Below are 19,167 nucleotides of genomic sequence, written 5' to 3'. Positions count from 1 at the left end.
TAATAAATTATAATTCACAACCCAACACTGCTTAGTGAGAAACATGTCACACCACTCAGCAAAAGCATAAAGAGAGATAAGCAAAATGCTCCTGACATCAAGATAGGCTTTGTTGGATGTCTTTTGTGATTTTGTACAAATCTCACCAGAGCATATGCTGCACACTACCCTGTAAGATTCTGTTAATTATCTCTGCAGAGTCTGTTGTCTTTGGTGTTGTGTGTGTTTATTTAGGAAAAGTGATGTGGTTCTAACTCGATACTAGCTTAAATGTTAACCAGTGTTGCACTTGTTTTTACGATTAAGTTGTGTTGTAATAAGCAGATTATTCAGAGTTCTGAAGCCAGGTGAAAATCTCTTTTATTCATCAACAATAAAACAAAAAAGGGAAACAATTGGCCATTTTGGTGACTGAAATCAAACATTTATACATATGATGCAACTGGAGGAATGGTGGGACTTGTTTATCAGTGCATTCCTCCTGTCATTGTCATAATGCCTGCAGAATTCCTAGCCTATGACCTGCTCTTGTACTTACAATATTTATATGGTCAGTTCAGTTAGTTTCGAATTGGAGTGTCATTGGATTTGAAATAGTAACTCTGCTTTCTCTCCACAGATGTGCCGTACCTGCTGAGAAACCCTAGCAATTTCTTTTGTTTCAGATTTCCAGAATCTGGTGCTGTTATTTTAATTCTCTCAATGCATTTTTCAGCCAAGTACTGTTGAAGTGTAGTTACTGTTGGAGTGTCGGAAACACAGCAGCCAATTTGTGCAGAGCCTCAAAAATAATGTCTTTATTCAGATTCTAGTTAAGGGATAAATCTCCGGCTCGTCTTCAATATAGCACCAGAGGTTCAGTTAAATGCACTTGAAATGGTAAGGGGGAACCTCCGTTTCTATACAGTGTATCCCTTCTGCTTTAGAATGGAAGGGCCAGTGAGAAAGCAGTGGAAGAATGTTTGACCTAGGACCACATTCACAAGCTTAGTTCTCCTGCAACAAAGTCCTGACAGGATTGGCCTTCAACAACCAGAACCATCTTCCATTATGCTAGGTAGGATTCAAATTCCACTCACGTCCCGTTAAATCCTTGATTTAACGCTGCCTTGATGTCAAGGGTAGGTCACTTGCATCTCACTTCTGGAATTCACTGTTACTGTCACAATCTTTCAAGAGATTGACAGCTTTGCCGCCTGTTCATTCACATTTCAGAAGTCCAGTTTTCGTTGCTGTCCCATTATCAACCCGTACTAGCAAGTCACCACCCAAGCAATTTTAAAAATCTAAACATGTAATACAAGTCTAACTATCAGCAGTAACTTTTAAAATAGTTAGAATAATAATTTTTTTAAAACTCAATATTCTGCAGAAGCTTGAGCATTTTCACATCTTCAAGTTACATTGTAAATGGAAGCCTGTGTTTTGGATCTTTCATTGCCTTTCTTCTGGGCATTAATCTTGTCCACATGCACATGTACTGTTTAACATGTGTGCTTTAAACTTCCGTATCATTTTCAAAACTTTGTAACATTTATTACATTATAAATCATGAAAATGTTGTAAGAAAAAGCAGATAAAAACCTGAAAAGTTCTGGTGGTGTTAAGATGTGATCGTCATACTCAGTATCAAAGATAAATACTCGCCCACGACACAGAACCACTAAATGGGAGGGGCATGGTCCTTCAGCTTCTATAAAGATTAAATGGAGCATTTTAATCATCATTGGTTTATCAATGTTAAGAATCACCAAAAATACTGCTTTCATAAAAGCAACATGCCACAACTAGGATCTTAAACTTACACAAACAATTTAGCAGTAAGTCAACATATCATATGCTGCATGTGCACAGTTTCCTCATTTTTGCTGTCGGAAACTCTTTCCTGCATTAGAAATAGAATCATTGAAGTTTGGCATACAAAGAGGATCAATTGGCCCTTCCCAGATCTCACAACAATATAGCAACTTAATCTTGATACAAGCCTTTAATCCACCCCTTACTGAGAGGGTCCTTTTCTACTATGTCGCTATAATAAGTGTTCCGGACCAGGCTAGACCCCCTCAAAACATTTCAAGAAAGTAGCCCAGACCCCATCTTTGCTAGTTGTTTTAAGCAGGTGTAATAAGCAGATATTTAAGAAGATATTCCAGGAGGTATGCAGCTGGCTAATCTAGTTTTGAACAAAACAGAATTTATTTACAAGATCACCAAATGAAACACAAACAAAAGAGAACAGAATACAGAATGACTTAACCTATCTGAAAACCAGATTATAGCAATTTAATGAAGCTGTTCCCAATACTTGCAATAATTCCCATAAACACCCCTTGGCACAAAAGGTAAAATCAATAACAGGGTCTTAAAGGAGAGAAGTCAGAGAGAGGGAGAGTCAGCATGGACCTGCTTCTTTGAGTCCAGCATCTTCAAAACTGCGTGATTGCTTTTAGTGAATAGCTAGACTGCTAAAACCAAATCAAACCAGAGAAAAGCTGAGCTGGGAGAATTGACCACTCCCTTTCCATTGTACAAGTGTTTTTTTTTAAACTTGAAAGACTTTTTCCTGAGGCAGTAGTGGTTAGCTATAATCAAACTGGCCCTAAAACCCATCGAAATGTAGACTTTTCAGACCCCGTGACCTTTATGACCTCTCTGGAAAAAACCCAAGGACAACATAACCTTGTTAAAGGAGCAGCATCATCACACAAGCAACAGAAGTTGTAGATGCATTGGTATTAATCTTCCAGGAACCCTTAAGACTGTGGAAAAATCCCAAACGGCCAGAAAACAAAGTAATTCCCATATTCAAAAAGGGGCCAATTAGCTAAACATCAGTCATTGGGAAAAGTTTAAGAGTTTATTATAAAAGTTTGTAATAACAAAGCACCAAGAACCAGACAAAAACAGGCACAGTCCACTTTATATCATGAAGGGGAATTCATGCTGGCAAATTTATTAGAATTATTTCAGGAGATAACAAACAGGATAAATAAGGGATAAATCAATAGGATGTAACATGTGAATTTCAAAAAAAACTACTTAAGGTAAATGCCACACTATTAAGGGAAGTATATTAGCATGGACAGATGACTGGCTAATTAATAGATCATAGACAGTTAGGATCAAGAAGGCATTTACAGGATGGAAATCTATCACTTAGTAATGGAATGCCGGAGCCCTAATTATTTACAATATATATTAACGACATGGATGAGGAAACTGAGAGTGCTATTATCAAATTTGCAGATGCCACAAAGAAAAGAGCACAAGTGGTGCAAATGACACAAGGAGTCAACAGAAATATGGTAGGTTGTGAGAGTGGGTAAGAAGTTGGGGGATGGAATATAATGTGGGAAAACGTATGAAGTTATGCACTTTGGCAGGTAATAGGGAAGGCAAATGGAGCCAACGGTCTTTCTTTATATTATAAAGTGAATGGAGTTTATAGGCATCAGATGGCAGGTCCAGAGATGTTTTACTAGTTAATCCTGGATATGGAGGGGTTTTTTTTTAATGAGGGGAGGCTCAATGGAGTTTAGAAGAGTAAGAGACCTTACTAAACATATAAAAATGAGAGGGGATGTTACTGAAACAAAAGTTTCTCAGAAGGTTTGACAGTCTAGATATGAAGAAGTTGTTTCATCTGTGGGAGAGATAAAGACCAGAGGGTACAACGTCAGTGTAAGGGATTGCCCATTTCAGGCAGAAATAAGGAGGAATGTTTTTCTCCAAGAGGACAGTGAATCTGTGGAACTCAACTAGAGATCTGTAGACTACACGTTGTGAAGTACATAAAAACTCAAATAAACAGATATTTAATCAGGGAACCAAGTTATGTGAAAAAGGCCAGAGATTGGAGTAGAGGATTATCAGAACAGCCATGATCTCACTGAACAGCAGAGCTGACTCGATGGGCTGGATAGCCTACTTCTGCTCCTACTTTGTGTAGTTCTAAGGATTCTGCTTCCAGGAGACCTTCAATGTCTTAACAATATTTTGTTATTAAAGGGATATCTTCAGGGAATTAGATGTAATGCACTATGGAACTACTTCTATTTCAATTTAAATGAAGTTTTCTTAAATCTGGTCTCCACCAGTATCAACCTTCCAGTTCAATCTTCCATAGCCTTTCCAATTTCTTCCTTTTGAAAAACTGTGTGTCAGGCTGATCACTCAAGTGAGTTTTCCAACTTCCTATGGAAGCTTTTAAACTGCTTTGAATAATTCTTTAGATAGTTCTTCCACAAAATCCTGCAATTGATGAAGGCTTGTTTTGGATCACAGCTGATAGATTTGGTCAAGATTATTCGGTGGAAACATACAGCAATGTTGGCATGGTAGGCTGTTGTTGCGGTTCTGTTCGCCGAGCTGGGAATTTGTGTTGCAGACGTTTTGTCCCCTGTCTAGGTGACATCCTCAGTGCTTGGGAGCCTCCTGTGAAGCGCTTCTGTGCTGTTTCCTCTGGCATTTATAGTGGCCTGTCTCTGCCGCTTCCGGTTGTCAGTTCAAACTGACAAAGCGGCAGAGACAAACCACTATAAATGCCGGAGGAAACAGCACAGAAATGCTTCACAGGAGGCTCCCAAGCACTGAGGATGTCACCGAGACAGGGGACGAAACGTTTGCAAGACAAATTCCCAGCTCGGCAAACAGAACCACAACAACAAGCACCCGAGCTACAAATCTTCTCCCAAACTTTGAATGGTAGGCTGTGTCCATGCTCAACATCTCTACTACTGCAGATGGCTTTTGGGAGGATTTGGAAGTTTGAAATAGTCAGTAATAAGGACTCAGATAAGTTTGTGTCGCTCTACTTTTCAATACGTAACCTCTGAACAATTCTTTTAAAATCTTGTTTCATTTTGATTTAAAATAAGTGTATTGCTTGTCCTTAGTATGGTTTTATTAATAATGATTTGCAAGGCTATTTTCATAAAGTTTACAAGAACAAACATAAATGCTCAGAGCAGAGGTAGGCAACTCAGCACCTCAAGTCTGCTCCACCATTTGATGCGATTGTGGCTGATCTTATCTCACCTTCAACTCCACAGTCCTGCCCACTCCTCATAACCCTTCAACCCATTACTAATTAAAAATCTGTCTATTCCTCAAATTTATTTAATTTCCCAGCATCAATCCACAGATTCACGACCCTATAAGACACAGAATTTTTCCTCATATCTTTTTTAAATTTGTTACCTTTTATCTAAAACTAGAAACTCTAATTCTAGATTGCCACACAAAGGGGAATATCCACACTATGTCCCCTGTATTCATCTTCTTTAACATCTTATATCTCTCAATTAGATGAATTCATAATCAATTCATCATAATAGACATGCTATTAGGAATTGTACATATCTTTGGAACAGAGTTCATTAATGTTATAAAACTAACTTTTGCTCTTGACATTTAAAATATATGTTCACAGTGCCACCTACAGGCAACATTTTCAACATCTGAAGACCATTTCTTTGTAGAACATAAATAATCTGATCCTAGCCTGCTACTGTAATGATTGTGTCAACAAAATAATTACCTGTCTTAAAGCAGCTGACAAGGGAATCTCTGGCTACTCCAGGTATTTTGCAGGTACAGTATAACATCCGAAACTGGTCCATGTCTAATGGAACACTACCAGCTTTGTGTACAGCCAAACGTTGTCTACAAGAGAAAAATAAACAAAATGATAATTAACTTTCGCACCTAGCATAAACAACTGTATTGACAAAATGACTAGCACTAAACAGTTCACAAAGAACCCCTACATCAGGTCACCAGCATAGCTTCTACTACCCAAATCAAAACTACTTGTGCCATTTTACAAAAGCCAGTTCGTACTTTCCTCATTTATAAATTTTATGCTGTAAACATACAATGGCGCCCATAATACTTTGCCCAAGGATAGACATCTAACAAAACAGAGATGAGTAGATGAGCTGAAGATTCTGAAGGAGGCAGTCAAAGACAGATGAAGATCGACTGGAACTATTTTGAAATGTTACTTGGCTGAGAAAAAGGAGTGACTTGTCTGACGAGTCTGGTAACGTAGTTAAGGTTTTTCTTGTCTTTAAATTTTAATATAGTATATAAATTGATAGTATAGTCAGTAAAATATATAATACGTAACTTAAGTAAATGAAAATGAATAATGTAAAAATTAAAACCCATTAATAATTGCACCTCAGGTGCTGTTTCGAGGCTGCAGCCTGATACATAGAAAGATGGTTGTGGTTGTTGGAGGTCAGTCAGCTCTGCTCCAGGATACCTCTGCATGAGTTTCTCAGAGAACTTATGCCCAACCATCTTCAGCTGCTTTATCAATCACCTTCCCTCCACCTTAAGGTCAGAAGTGAGAATGTTCAGCACCATTCACAACTCCTCAGACACTGAAGCAGTCCGGGTCCAAATGCAACAAGATCTGGACAATATCTGGGCTTGGGCTGACACATGGCAAATAACATACGCGCCACACAAATGTCAGGCTATGACCATCACCAATAAGAGACAATCTAACCACTGCCCTCAGATGTTCAATGGTGTTATTATCAATGAATCCCCCACTCTCAAAATCCTGAGTTACCAATGATCAGAAACCCAACTGGACTCACCACATAAGTGCAGCAGCTACAACAACGAGAGAGGGGCTAGGAATATGCAGCAAACAACTCACCTCCTGACTTGCCACATCCTGTCCACCATCTACAATGCACACATCAGGAGCATGCTGGAATACTCCTCACCTGCCTGGATGAGTGCAGCTCCAACAACACTCAAGAAGCTTAACACCAACTAGGATAAAGCAGCCCACTTGATTGGCTCTGCATCCACAAGCATCCACTCCCTTCATCACCAACGCTCAGTAGCAGCAGTGTGTGCTATTTACAAGACGCACTGCAGAAATTCACCAAAGATCCTCAGAAAGCACCTTCCAAACCCACGTCCAATTCCATCCAGAAGGACAAAGGCAATACATACATGGGAACATGACCACATTCAAATTCCCCTCCAAGCCACTCACCATCCTGACTTGTTAATATATTGCCGTTCCTTCACTGTCACTAGGTCAAAATTCTGGAATTCCCTCCCTAATGGCATTGTGAGTCAAACCACAGCAGGTGGACTGCAGCAGTTCAAGAAGGCAGACCACCACCACCTTCTTAAAGGCAAGTAGGGATGGGCAATAAATGCGAGCAACACCCATATCCCACAAAACGAATTTTAAAAAGATCTGATAGCAATTACAGAGACATGACTATAAGATAACAAGGATCCATTCCTGAATGTTGTGGGCTATATGACATTGAAAACAATTTAAAAGCTAGGTAAAAAAGGAGAGATAGCACTGTTAATCAACGATGGCATTTGTGCAGTAGTCAGAGATTATCTTTGCTCAAGAGAACAGAAATGTAGAATTGGTTTGGTGAGATGAGGAATAGCAGGCGAAAGTAGTCACTGGTAGGAGTAGTCTACAGGCCCACTAACAAAAACTACAATGTGGCACAAACCACACAAAACAAAACCCTTTGTGCTTGTGATAATGGGACTTTAATAATCATGGGTGATTTTTAATTTATATTTATACTAGAAAACTCAAATTGGCAGTAATAGCCTGGATGAGGAGTTCATGGACTGCTTCAAGATTTTTTTTAGAACACTACTCTTTGGAACTGCCCAAAACATTTCACCGCATTTTTCATGTAAAAGTAATGTGACAATAAATTTCCATTCTATTTATTCTACTTTTTTAACCTAAATAGTGGTAACTGTGGTTGGCCATGCAAGTTGAGCTACCTAAAGTGAATTGCTATGAAGAGGAACCTCTATTATCTGGCATTCGATTATCCGAATTTCGGATTATCTGGCAAGGTCCCGATGCTTGGCTAAACTGTGTTATCGGGCATTCAATTAGCCCACCGAAATACTCTTTGCCCGTGTCCTTTGGAAAATCTAGGTTCCTCTATACTGAGGGACTGGATTAATACAAGCATACTGGCACATATTTTAGGGAATACTTCAGAATAGATATATTTTTACCATAATGAAGAAAATCTAAAAAGGGAGATCCACCAAGTGCATTTACTTGAGGATAAGAAAGACACCAAACTTGAGGAAAAAGCTTATCTATGAGTGCTGAATAAATGTTGTTCAGAACATAAAGAATGGCAGAGAATGACTGAAAGGTTAATGAGGATGAGACTAGAGTCTAACAGGAAGCTAGGCAGAATGTAAAAACAGATAAGTGTTTCTTTGGTATTTCAAAAGAAAGAAAATGTTACATGAGTCTTGGAACAAAGAGGAGGAGAAATTTTCTTCCCTCAGAGGACTGTACAATTTTGGAACTCTCCACCTCAAAATATGTTTAGACACCAAGGAATAGGCTCTTGCTAAACTGGGGAAGTCAAAGTTTAATTGGGGCAGATGGGAATGTGAATTTCTAAACACAAACAGGCCAGTCATGATTTTAGTCGATGATAGAGTAAGCTAAAAGGCCAAATGGTTTACTTCTGGTCCTAATCATATGTTTGTGAAAGATACAAATCCATTAATTAACGATTCACTGTTTTTGAAATAATATATTTTTAACAAATCCAATGCAAGCTATCCATTGACAAGTTCTATAAATGTTTAAAGTGCACTAGAGCAGTAAAAGGAGGAAGTTGATAAACACTTGTGAAATGTAAAAAAAGTACTGCATATGGACTTTTGAGATGCAAAGTACATACTGTTAGCTTTGGAATGATGGAACAATTCAGGTATAAAAGACAAAACTAACCTCAAATCAGGAGTACCAAAATCCAAAAGATGTCATTTAGATCCAAATTTTACAAGCACATATCAGTACAATTCCACTGATTAAGCAGCCAGTGGCACTGGAAAATGTTGTTAAATACTCTTTAAATTACCTCATACGCTCCAAAATTGCATTTACATTTCCTATGCAATCAGAAACAAGATTGTAATTTATTTTCCTCTAAATTTTAGGAAAAGATATGCATTACATCTTTCAATGGCATAGAAATCATCTCACTTTCGAAGTAGTTTCCAAAACTGCAGCATGTAGAAGACAGCAATAGCAGTTCGTTCAAGCTGAGTGCCTTCTTTTGGTGGCCAATAATGTTCTAAGTAGGGTGCTGGACCTCCAAAGTTTACATTCAACATTGATGGCATACGGACATCCAGGTAGGCACTGAGAAGCCACCAATCCTCAAGCTGACCAAAAGACATAGAAGAAAATTATGACGGTTGTTCTAAAATCTAACATAAAAAACAATACATTCTCACGAGAAAACATTGCCAATTACAACAAAATAATCTAATGCTGTACATTCATCTGAAGGAATGTTGCAGCATTTTATCCAGAAGACACACAATTAACTTGTGAATTCACTGAATTCCTGCATACAAATGTAACAGTATAAGATATTCCAATGCTTCTCAAAGCTTTAAGGACCATTTTCTACATAATAAAGTGTACATTTTTTGTTTCTGGCATACAAAGAAAGCACAGGTCATCTATGTGAGGTCCCATACATATGGATGAAAAAGTTCTCAGGTTTAGGCTGATTACTACAAAACACCACTTGTCTCCACACAGTAGAAGATAATATGACAGCAATACAGAGCCCCCTTGTTGTGAAACCTCAAGGTAGAATTATTCTCAATATTTGTGATCAATTGTAATATTAGGACAGACCTCTATCATCTTTAGAGCTTTAGGCAAGCTTTAGGCAATGCTAACCTTGGCATGCAAAGAAAGGGAATTTTAAAACAAAAATGAAGGCTCTCAGAACAAACACATGCATAGGAATGTGATGGGAAACAGCAATGCCGCAGAACAAAGAGGTAGATTTTTAATCCTCCATACAAATGAATTCATAATTACAACAAGATTATTGAGGAGTGGAATCAAAAGGAGACAGTCAGTCATTACTCAGGCTGATTTCAAATGCTTCCTAACAATCTTTCTGAAAAAGCACAAGATAACCCTGGAATATCAGTCATCTTTTAGGGTGTAGATAATTCACAATACTAAACTGAGAAAACAAAAGACAAAATATACTTTCTAAATACAGAAATATACATTAAAATATGCAATCTTCCAAAAATATAAGGAAAGCAACTACATTCAAATAATAAAAAATCTGCAGACAGGCAAAAAGTAAATTTGATGAAACCAACCAACTACACTACTTAATTATATTAATACCAACAGCATCTGAACTCCTGCTTACCCAGTTTCTCCTAACTTTGGCCCTCTCCAGAAGTTTTTGATGCAGCTGCTTACCAATCCCTTCTCCAAATGTTTTAACAATTTCTGTACTTCTTTGAAGTTCTTCTTCATTCAAAAATGGCTTCACTAAAACAATTTTTAAAAAATTCAACTTTATAATGACAACTAAATAATATTGTCAAACCTACACAGACTCTAACAGGTTTTCACTAATTTCATGACATAAAATGTAATGTGAAAAACATTGAGACATCGCTACTGTAAACTTAGAAGCTGAAATATGAAGATTCCCAGGGACAAAAGTCTTTTTTTGAAATAATCAAACATTTTCTATATGGCAGATGTGGCACAATGTAATGAAATATATCTAGAAGAAATAGAATTGAGAGGATGAAACATCTACAAAAGATGAATATCAGGCTCAAAATTCAAACACTTGTAACAAAATCTAGTTGAGCACTGATGAACATTAAAAGGATCAAATTTTACAGCTGCAACATACCCGTTCTAATAAAATAAAGCGAAAAGCAAAATGGAATCTCCCCCAAAATTTCTGTACAACAGCCTGTGGTAATAACCCATTTCATCTGAACAGCCACTGTCTATAAAATTGAACAAAGCATGATAAAATTCAAGAATGTAAAACAGTCAACATCTCCCATGTGCCAAAAACTTGAGGTATTATTTCAGTTTGGAGGAGTTATTCAATTTTAAAGTCAGGTAAAATGTTGTAATGTACAGTCATGACAACATTCTGAAAATATTTGTTTCTGGCTTTCTTTTCCTGTTATGGACAAACAATGATTGAGGGGGTAAAAAGAAATCGCTGATGTCTTAACATTAATGACAAAATTTTAATTTTACTTCCTGACTTAAGGAAACATAACTTTTAAACATGTTTTAAAGAAGAGTTAAATTAGTGCCAGTTGTCAGGCTTTTCTACTCTCTCTTCACTGTTAGAACAATCAGCTAGTAGAACGGATGTGTGTCTCGCAAGAGATTTCAGCCTCTTTAAGTACAAAAATGTAACTGCAGTGGGAGATATCCAGCTCAAATTTAACCAATCATTTTTGATTAGGATGAAGTCCAATAATCAGTCTTATCAAAGTCCACTTTTATTACTGTAAGCAAAAATAGACGTTTATAAAATCATCAAGGGCATGGATAGGATAATGTCTTGTCTTGGGGGAGTCCAGAACTAGATGGCATAGGTTTAGGGTGTGAGGGGAAAGATATAAAAGAGACCTAAGGGGCAACTTTTTCATGCAGAGGGTGGTCCAAGTATGGAATGAGCTGCCAGAGGAAGTGGTGGAGACTGGTACAATTGTAACATTTAAAAGGCATCTGGATGGGTATATGAATAAGAAGGGCTTGAAGAGATATGGAGCAGGTGCTAGCAGGTGGGACTAGATTGGTTTGGGATATCTGGTTGGCATGGACGAGTTGGACCGAAGGGTCTGTTTCTGTGCTGTACATCTCTATGACTCTATATCAAGAAGGGCTGGTGAGTGTTGTTAAATGGCCTGTGAACATTCATTATCCATACTCGTATGGGAAGAATGGTGACATCCACAAATCAATGGCATTTGTTGAACAGATGCCAGCTCGAGTCACTATGACAAGAGATGCAGAAAACAGAGGGCAGGGGAAAATTAAATCCCTACACTTGGGAACAAAAATCAAAACTGTCAGTGCAAACTATGAAGGATAAAATATATTAATAAAAATATTCTTTCTAACTAACATTAAAATTCAACTAAATTCTTGCATAACTATTTAGTCCTGCAGAAGAGCTTATGCTCAAAACGTTGACTTTCCTCCTCCTCAGATGCTGCCTGACTGGCTGTGCTTTTCCAGCACCACACTCTTCGACTCTGATCTCCATCCTCTGCAGTCCTCACTTTCTCCTATTTAGTCCTGCATGCCAAGTATCCCATTTAGTTACTGCCAGACACCTGATAAGTTTAATTAGTCCAATCTACAAAACATTTCTCCATTAAAACATTTCTTTTGACTACAAAAGAGACTCAACTGTAATTTAGACATTACAAAGAGTTTTCTGACAGTGTACAATGATGATAATGATGATGATACAGTACCTGCATCTAAATACTTCATCAAAGATTCCTCAAGAGAGGGAACAGGTAATGGAGGTAATGAGTCCTGGTATTGAAATGTACGCTCTTCATTTGATTCAAACATCTGATTTTCCATTTTTTTTTAAAAGTGAGATATCACCTTGTATCAGATAAAAACAAAAGAAAACATGGAGTTAGGAAAATATATTCAATCTATAAAACCTTTTCCATAAATGAAGTCTAATATACATTGATATTGTACCTCATGATTAACTATTTGCCCTATATGACAATTTCCTGTACAGCTTTGACTCTTCTGACCTGCCCAAAAATAAGGGGTCAGGTGGGGAGGAAAGAGTGCACAAAGGCATGATGAAGGTGGTTCCAAAAGGTAGAAATTAGATATAATACATTATTATTAAAACATAAATTTTTGGTCTTCTCTGATTCTCTCCAAAACATCAGCTGCTGGTCCACTATAGGAAGCAGAGAACAAGCAGTAATCCTCAGTCAGAGGAATAATGTGCTCATACTAATTTTTACAGCTAGGAAAAAAAATCATAAAAAAAGTCAAAGCCAAAACCAAAGATAAAATTTTAAATTAGTACAACTCATTGGCATGTATGAATTCAGCAGTGTTAGGGTGGTAGTGGAAAATGAATCCCTTGTTTAGAGAGGACCGGAGTTGCATGGCTGTAGATTATGTTTGACCTTGAGGAGCATATTGAAGAACACATTCCATCAGATCAACATTCAAAGCAAAGCTGTACGAATTGAAGCAGCAACCTTGAACATACACCAGTGCTGTTCACATCGTTTTATTACACAGACTTACTTTTTCAAAACAGCGTGGATACATGCAATCCCTACAATACCAGCCTCTGTGGAGAAGGACAACCTCCAATAATAGTTCAGGGGCTTGGCAATGGTTAGTCAGACCCTGCGGTGAATCAGTATCAGAATGCTCTCCATGCAAGGGGTGATAAACAGTGTCTGTCAGCTCTTAAATCTTTTATTCCAGGAGGAAATAGGGCTGGGTGGCAGGTGTTAAAGGGAGATGAAAACGGTTGGTACAGTTGATGGTTTTGGGGCAGATAGAGATGTGGTCTCGTTTCCCCCCTCAGTTGAAGCAAAATGCTCAGAGACACAGAGTAATTTTACCTACTTCATCTTTACTCTGGGCCCTGGAGGGAGAGATAACAATCACCCATGTGCACACAGACATGCGATCTCGGTCTTCTCTCTTGAATAGCAGTTTCTTAATGAATTATATAGTCATTTTACAAGAAGGAGCATCTAGATAAGGCAATATACATATTGATTTGGTGACCGTTAGAACCAGTGAGTGTCAAGAGTAGAGATTAAGCCATTTCTGTAACACAGTGTATGTTCTCAACCTTAATTGATTTTAATAATGAATACTTTTCACCTTGTTAAACTGACCTTACATACTGAATGCTTCCAATAATGTTAAATGGCTCTCCATAATGAATGCTTTTCCATCTTGTTAACCCACTACCCTTGCCTCCAGCACCCCATTGTTAACTGTAGGTTCCTAGCTGATCTGAGTCATGCTCAGCTGAACCTCTTGTTTCACAAAACTCAGAACATAACTCTTTCCCGAACTACTTATACCCTATAAACATTTTCAGAGAGGTACTCTAGCCAAGTGACTAGGAAAGTGCAGAGACCATGCTAGACTAATGGCAGCAGGAGTGTTTGTGAGGGAAAGAGGATGTCACAGGCATTAGTGACAGTGGTAGAGCATGAGCCTTAGGAGATGGGTATGTAGCAAAAAAGTGAGAAATATCAGAGGAAAGATGGTGACAATTACAGGGTCAAGTTAAGAAGATCATGGACCTTCTACCTCATGTGCTGGGCATTCCTGCAGAAGGCTGAGATTGCTTTAACCTCGGTGGCAAGGTCAGACCAGACTGGCTTGGTCTACAGCCGTGGCCTCTGCTTCTGGTCGTGGGGTTAACAGGAAGTCCCACCTCTGCATCAACTCATCCTGTAGGGCCTCCAGGTTCCTACCTGCAAAGCAGGGTATCAATTTCCCCCAATCTGCTATTTTCAGCCAGATTTGAGAAATGGAGCGGTGCTGCTTCAGACTGACAGCACCTGGTGGCGCACAAAGGGTTTTTAAAAGATGGGATAGGTGCAAGGGTTGCTGGTGAATTCTGGGATATATGGTAAGATTGGACTGAAATTGGATATGAGGGATACTATAGGAGTGGATAGATAGTTAATGAGATGCATTTAGTAAAATAAAGCGAGAAAACCTACTTGGCCTCATGACAAAAATCCCTCCAAAAAATCTTGGTGCAACTCACACTTAGCCAAAAAAGGAAAAGGATTCAGCACATTATTTCTGTCAACAATACAGTTAGTAGTTAGAAGGCACATCTTTCATACAATTTACTAAAGAACCTGACAATGGAAGGTCTGAAGATTCAGCAAAGGCTTGAAATTTAATTCTGTTAGTGGACAAGTGGTTGGAACATTCAGACGTAAATTAGAATGGGTAACAAATAGGAAACAGAGTTGGGATAAAAATGTGCAATTTCCAGGTTCAAACCATTGTTGGGACTTCAATTATTCATGATCTATATTAATAGTAGCAGTATCTATAAGATGCAATGCAGAAATTCAACAAAAGTCCTTAGATACCACCTACCAAACCTACAACCACTTCCATCTGGGAGGACAAGAGCAGCAGATACATGGCACTACCACCTACTGCAAGTTCCTTCCAAGCCACTCACCATCCTGCCTTGAAAATATACCACCATTTCTTCACTGTCAAAGGACCTGGGTTTGATCCCACCCTTAAGTGACGGTCTATGTGGAGTTTGCATATTCTTCCCAATGTCTGTGTGGGTTGTATATTTTGAGTATTTTGAAAGATCTTGAATTGGACGGCTTACAGATGATGTTGGAACAGTTGTTAATAAATTATTCTGGAAAGCTCCGGCCAGTTTAAAATAAAATGATTGATGTGTGAAAATCTCTCAATCTGTATCTCTAAAATGTTTCATTCCTTTTCAGCCAATGTTGCCATTTTCATTATTTTTCCCCATTTGAGCACCACACTACATTAAATATAACTCAAATATCAGTAGATCTGTCTGAAGAGGCTTAAGCAGCTAATATTTTAATAAATATTTTTATTGAAAACCTTTTAAAATCTTTTACAAAGCATTTATGTACGAAGAAAAACACCATCAAAACAGAAAAAAGGCAGTACAAAAAAAGGCCATAACACAGTACCATTGTTAATAAATGACTTACTATTCTACCAGAACAAACATATCTACCTAAACTACAAACATATTAAATAAATACTAACTTAAACTAAATTCAAATAACTTAAATTAAATAATATCTCACTACTTTATTCCATCTCACTCATCACATCTCCATTGAGGCTCCCATCCCTGGGAGCATCACCTACAGAACACGTATTCTTTATCCCCCTGTCTCCTCCTCTGGGGGCCCCACAGGCACCCATACCGATTCCCACATTTATACCACAGCCCTGATTAATATTGCTGGTAAGTCAGCATTAATATAATTTAAAGAGGGCCACCACGTCTTGTAAACCTGTTGTTTTGTGGTGCACCATATTTGTGAGGTAGTCTTGGGGGAGATGCTCCCTCACCAGCCTATGCCACCCCATAAGAACTGGTGGTTTTTCCGACGTCCAATTCACCTGAATGTTCTTCCTTGCACAGTGGGTAAGAATATTACACAGTCTCTTCATGTGTTCCCCTAGAGAGGGCAAATTTGGCAACCCCTAAAGAAATACCGATCCACGTTAATTTCAATCCCCAGGATGACCTTTAGCTCCCTTACTATAGCACTCCAGTATGCATGACCAGTAACAGTGTGTAAGAGTGCCTGTACTAATTTTACATTTGGGACACCCTGATGATACTCCTCTCTTGAACTTAGCTAGCCTCTCTGGCGCCATATGAGCCCTGAGCAGGATCTTCAATCGCATGGCCTGCGCTCTGTTACATACTGAGACTTTCCTTACATTCCCCAGATGTCTTCGCATACCTCCGATAAAATATCCTCTCCTAATTCTTGATTCCACATTCTACAGAGTCCTCCTTCCATGTCCCCCAGGGCGCGATCTTTCTGTAAATGATACGAAGTACTGAGTGAAAGAGCTCCCGTACACCGGAGTATTCTTTTCTCCATGTCTGATTTGTAACACTGAACCAGGAGCGTGGTCTTCCTCTTTATGTAGTCCTTTATCTGGTAATATTAGAAAAGGTGCCTATTAGACAATCCATTTTTCTGACTTAACTGACTAAATGACATCAGGGCCTCCACTTCAAATAAGTCTCCCAGACAGGAGATTCCCTTATTCTCCCATGCCTTAAAGCTAGAGTTCGTTGTCCCTGGTTTAAAATCCTTGGGCTCCCACCAACGGAGTAAATGGCGAGGTCTTAGATCAATTGTCTTCGTCTTGCCTCATTATCCTCCAGGCTTTCACCGTATTTAAAATAATTGGACTTTTACACTGCTGGGTCATGGATTTAATCTTGTCCATGAATAATAAATTAATTAAAGGACATCTTGACTGCGAGGCTTTAATATCAAGCGAAATCGATTCCGAATTCTCCCTTACCCAGTCACCGACATATGTTAACAGAGCACTTATTTGATATTTCTTCAAATTAGGAAGATCCACCCTCCTTCAGCCTGCAAAAGCTGCAATTTAGTGAATTTGATTAAAGGACACCTGTGGCACCAAATAAAGGACCCTAACCAACCACTGAGCCTCTATAACACTTGTCTAGGTAACAACAATGGAAGCATTCTCATGGGGTACAGCAGCCGGGGAAGAACATTCATTTTAATCAGGGGTATTTAGCCCAACCATGATAACAGTAACCCCTCCCACCACTGCAAATCCTGTTTTATCCTCTCTAGTAGGTGTATATAGTTAACTTTATATAGTTGGTGGAAGGAAGCAGTAATAAAAATTCCCAAATACAAAAAACCTTTTGGTGACCATCTAAATGGGAATTGCATTCCATCCTTCAGATTAGGCACCTCCACTAATCCCCCTATGCACATGACTTCCGACTTTGTAAAACTAATGCTGTAACCTGAGAAAATACCACATGAATTAATTGTGTTGTTCAGTCAAGAAACAGACTTCTCCAGATTGGCCAAAACTAAAAGGATGTCGTCAACATATAGGGTGGTCATATGCTCCCCCATTCCCACCTTTGGTGCTACTATTTCAGGATCCCTCCTGATAATTTCAGCTAACAGTTCAATCGTCAAGGTAAATAATAGCGGTGATAAAGGACACCACTGTCGACTACCTCTTCCAATATTAAAGTTATTTGACTTAATACTGTTTGTAATGACTGCCGCCTTAGGACCATTATATAGTACTGCTACTCATGGGGCAAAAGATCCCCCCAAACCAAAGCGGTCTACGACCTCAAATAGATACGGCCATTCTATCTGATCAAACACCTTTTCTGCGTCTAGTGAGACCACCAAACCTGAAATCAATCTTTGCTGGCATACTTGTACTGTGTTTAGTACTCTCCTAATATTGTTGGAGGAGCTACGGCCCTTAAGAAAACCTGCCTGGTCTTCTTTTGTAATATGGGGCAGGACCTTCTCCAACCTCAGAGCCAGCATAGAATTTTGAAATCTACATTCAACAATGAAATTAGTCAATATGAAGCATATTCTTTGGGGTCCTTCCTCTTTAAAATGAGGGAGATATTTGCCTCCCTAAGAGAAGGCGGCAGACAATCCTGTGTATAAGAATAGTTGTACATCCCCAGAAGTGGCTCCACTAACATGTTTATGAATTCCTTATAGAAGAGGTGGCTGAGTGGTTAGCACTGCTGCCTCACAGCACCAGGGTCCCGGGTTCAATTCCAGCCTTGGGCGACTGGCTATGTGGAGTTTGCACACTCTCTCTGTGTCTGCGTGGGTTTCCTCCCCACAGTCCAAAGATGTGCAGGTCAGGTGAATTGGCCATGCTAAATTGCCCATAGTGTTAGATGCATTAGTCAGAGGGAAAATGGGTCTGGCTGGGTTAATCTTTGGAGGATCGGTGTGGACTTGTTGGGCTGAAGGGCCTGTTTCCACACTATAGGTAATCTAATCTAAAAAATGCAGTTGGGAATCTATCTGACCCTAGTGCTCTGCCACCCTGGAGATGCCTTATTGCTTCTTGTACCATTACAGGCACGTTCAAAAGGGAAGCCTGCTCCGTACTTATAATGGGGAGGTCCAGATTTTCAAAAAGAGGACTGCATTCCCATCGTACTGTGTTTGCCCCCTTCCGACCGATATAGCTTTGCAAGTGGGATCTTTTTCAATTCACGGGTAATCATACCAGCCTTCTCCCTGACAGATGTAATAGATTGGGAAGCTTTTCTCCTCCTAGTCAAATAAGCCGGATATCTACCAGGCTTATGTCCAAATTCAAACAGTTTTTGTTTGGCAAAGGAAACCTCTTTTTTAGCCACTTGTGTGTGCATTGAGTCAAAAGCAGCCTGGAGAGCTGTGACCCACTGAAACTTCAGCAATGATGGCCTATTATAATGTTTTCTCAGCTACCTTCAGCCAGGACTCCAGCATGTGTTGCTGTTCCTCCCTCTGCCTCTTTCTAGTCATCGAATATGAAATGATCAGATCTCGTAAATTTGCCTTAGTGGCCTCCCAAAGCATTGCCAGATTACTAGCTGTACCTGAATTGATATCCCAAAAGGCCCTGAACTCTCTTGTAATAAATTCAACAAATTTGCTATCCCCTAACAAAAATGGATCCATGCACCAGTAATGTGCATTCATTCCACTATGCTTGGT

At 38.9% G+C, this 19,167-nt stretch overlaps 1 protein-coding gene across 9 annotated transcripts in view; it reads right to left on the bottom strand.

Moving 5' to 3' along the window:
• Positions 1-19,167, bottom strand: part of crot (carnitine O-octanoyltransferase) — an 87,044-nt gene that overhangs the window by 42,939 nt on the left and 24,938 nt on the right. For 3 of the 9 annotated variants that reach the window (XM_072575831.1, XM_072575830.1, XM_072575834.1), the window contains 6 exons: positions 16,375-16,575; positions 12,334-12,472; positions 10,236-10,360; positions 9,032-9,213; positions 5,540-5,664; positions 1,585-1,693 (listed from right to left, as the gene is read on the bottom strand). In XM_072575831.1, the coding sequence (XP_072431932.1) occupies positions 1,585-1,693; positions 5,540-5,664; positions 9,032-9,213; positions 10,236-10,360; positions 12,334-12,448 (656 nt within the window). In that variant the 5' untranslated portion in view covers positions 12,449-12,472; positions 16,375-16,575. Of the gene's footprint in view, positions 1-1,584; positions 1,694-5,539; positions 5,665-9,031; positions 9,214-10,235; positions 10,361-12,333; positions 12,473-16,374; positions 16,576-19,167 lie in introns of those variants that run through there. The other 6 variants (XM_072575837.1, XM_072575835.1, XM_072575832.1 and 3 more) reach the window with 3 other exon arrangements.

The sequence above is a fragment of the Chiloscyllium punctatum genome, chromosome 8, assembly GCF_047496795.1.
Source record: "Chiloscyllium punctatum isolate Juve2018m chromosome 8, sChiPun1.3, whole genome shotgun sequence".
Taxonomy (NCBI): domain Eukaryota; kingdom Metazoa; phylum Chordata; class Chondrichthyes; order Orectolobiformes; family Hemiscylliidae; genus Chiloscyllium; species Chiloscyllium punctatum.
The sequence above is the reverse complement of the archived record's forward strand: the minus strand, read 5'-3'. Positions and strand labels throughout refer to the sequence as shown.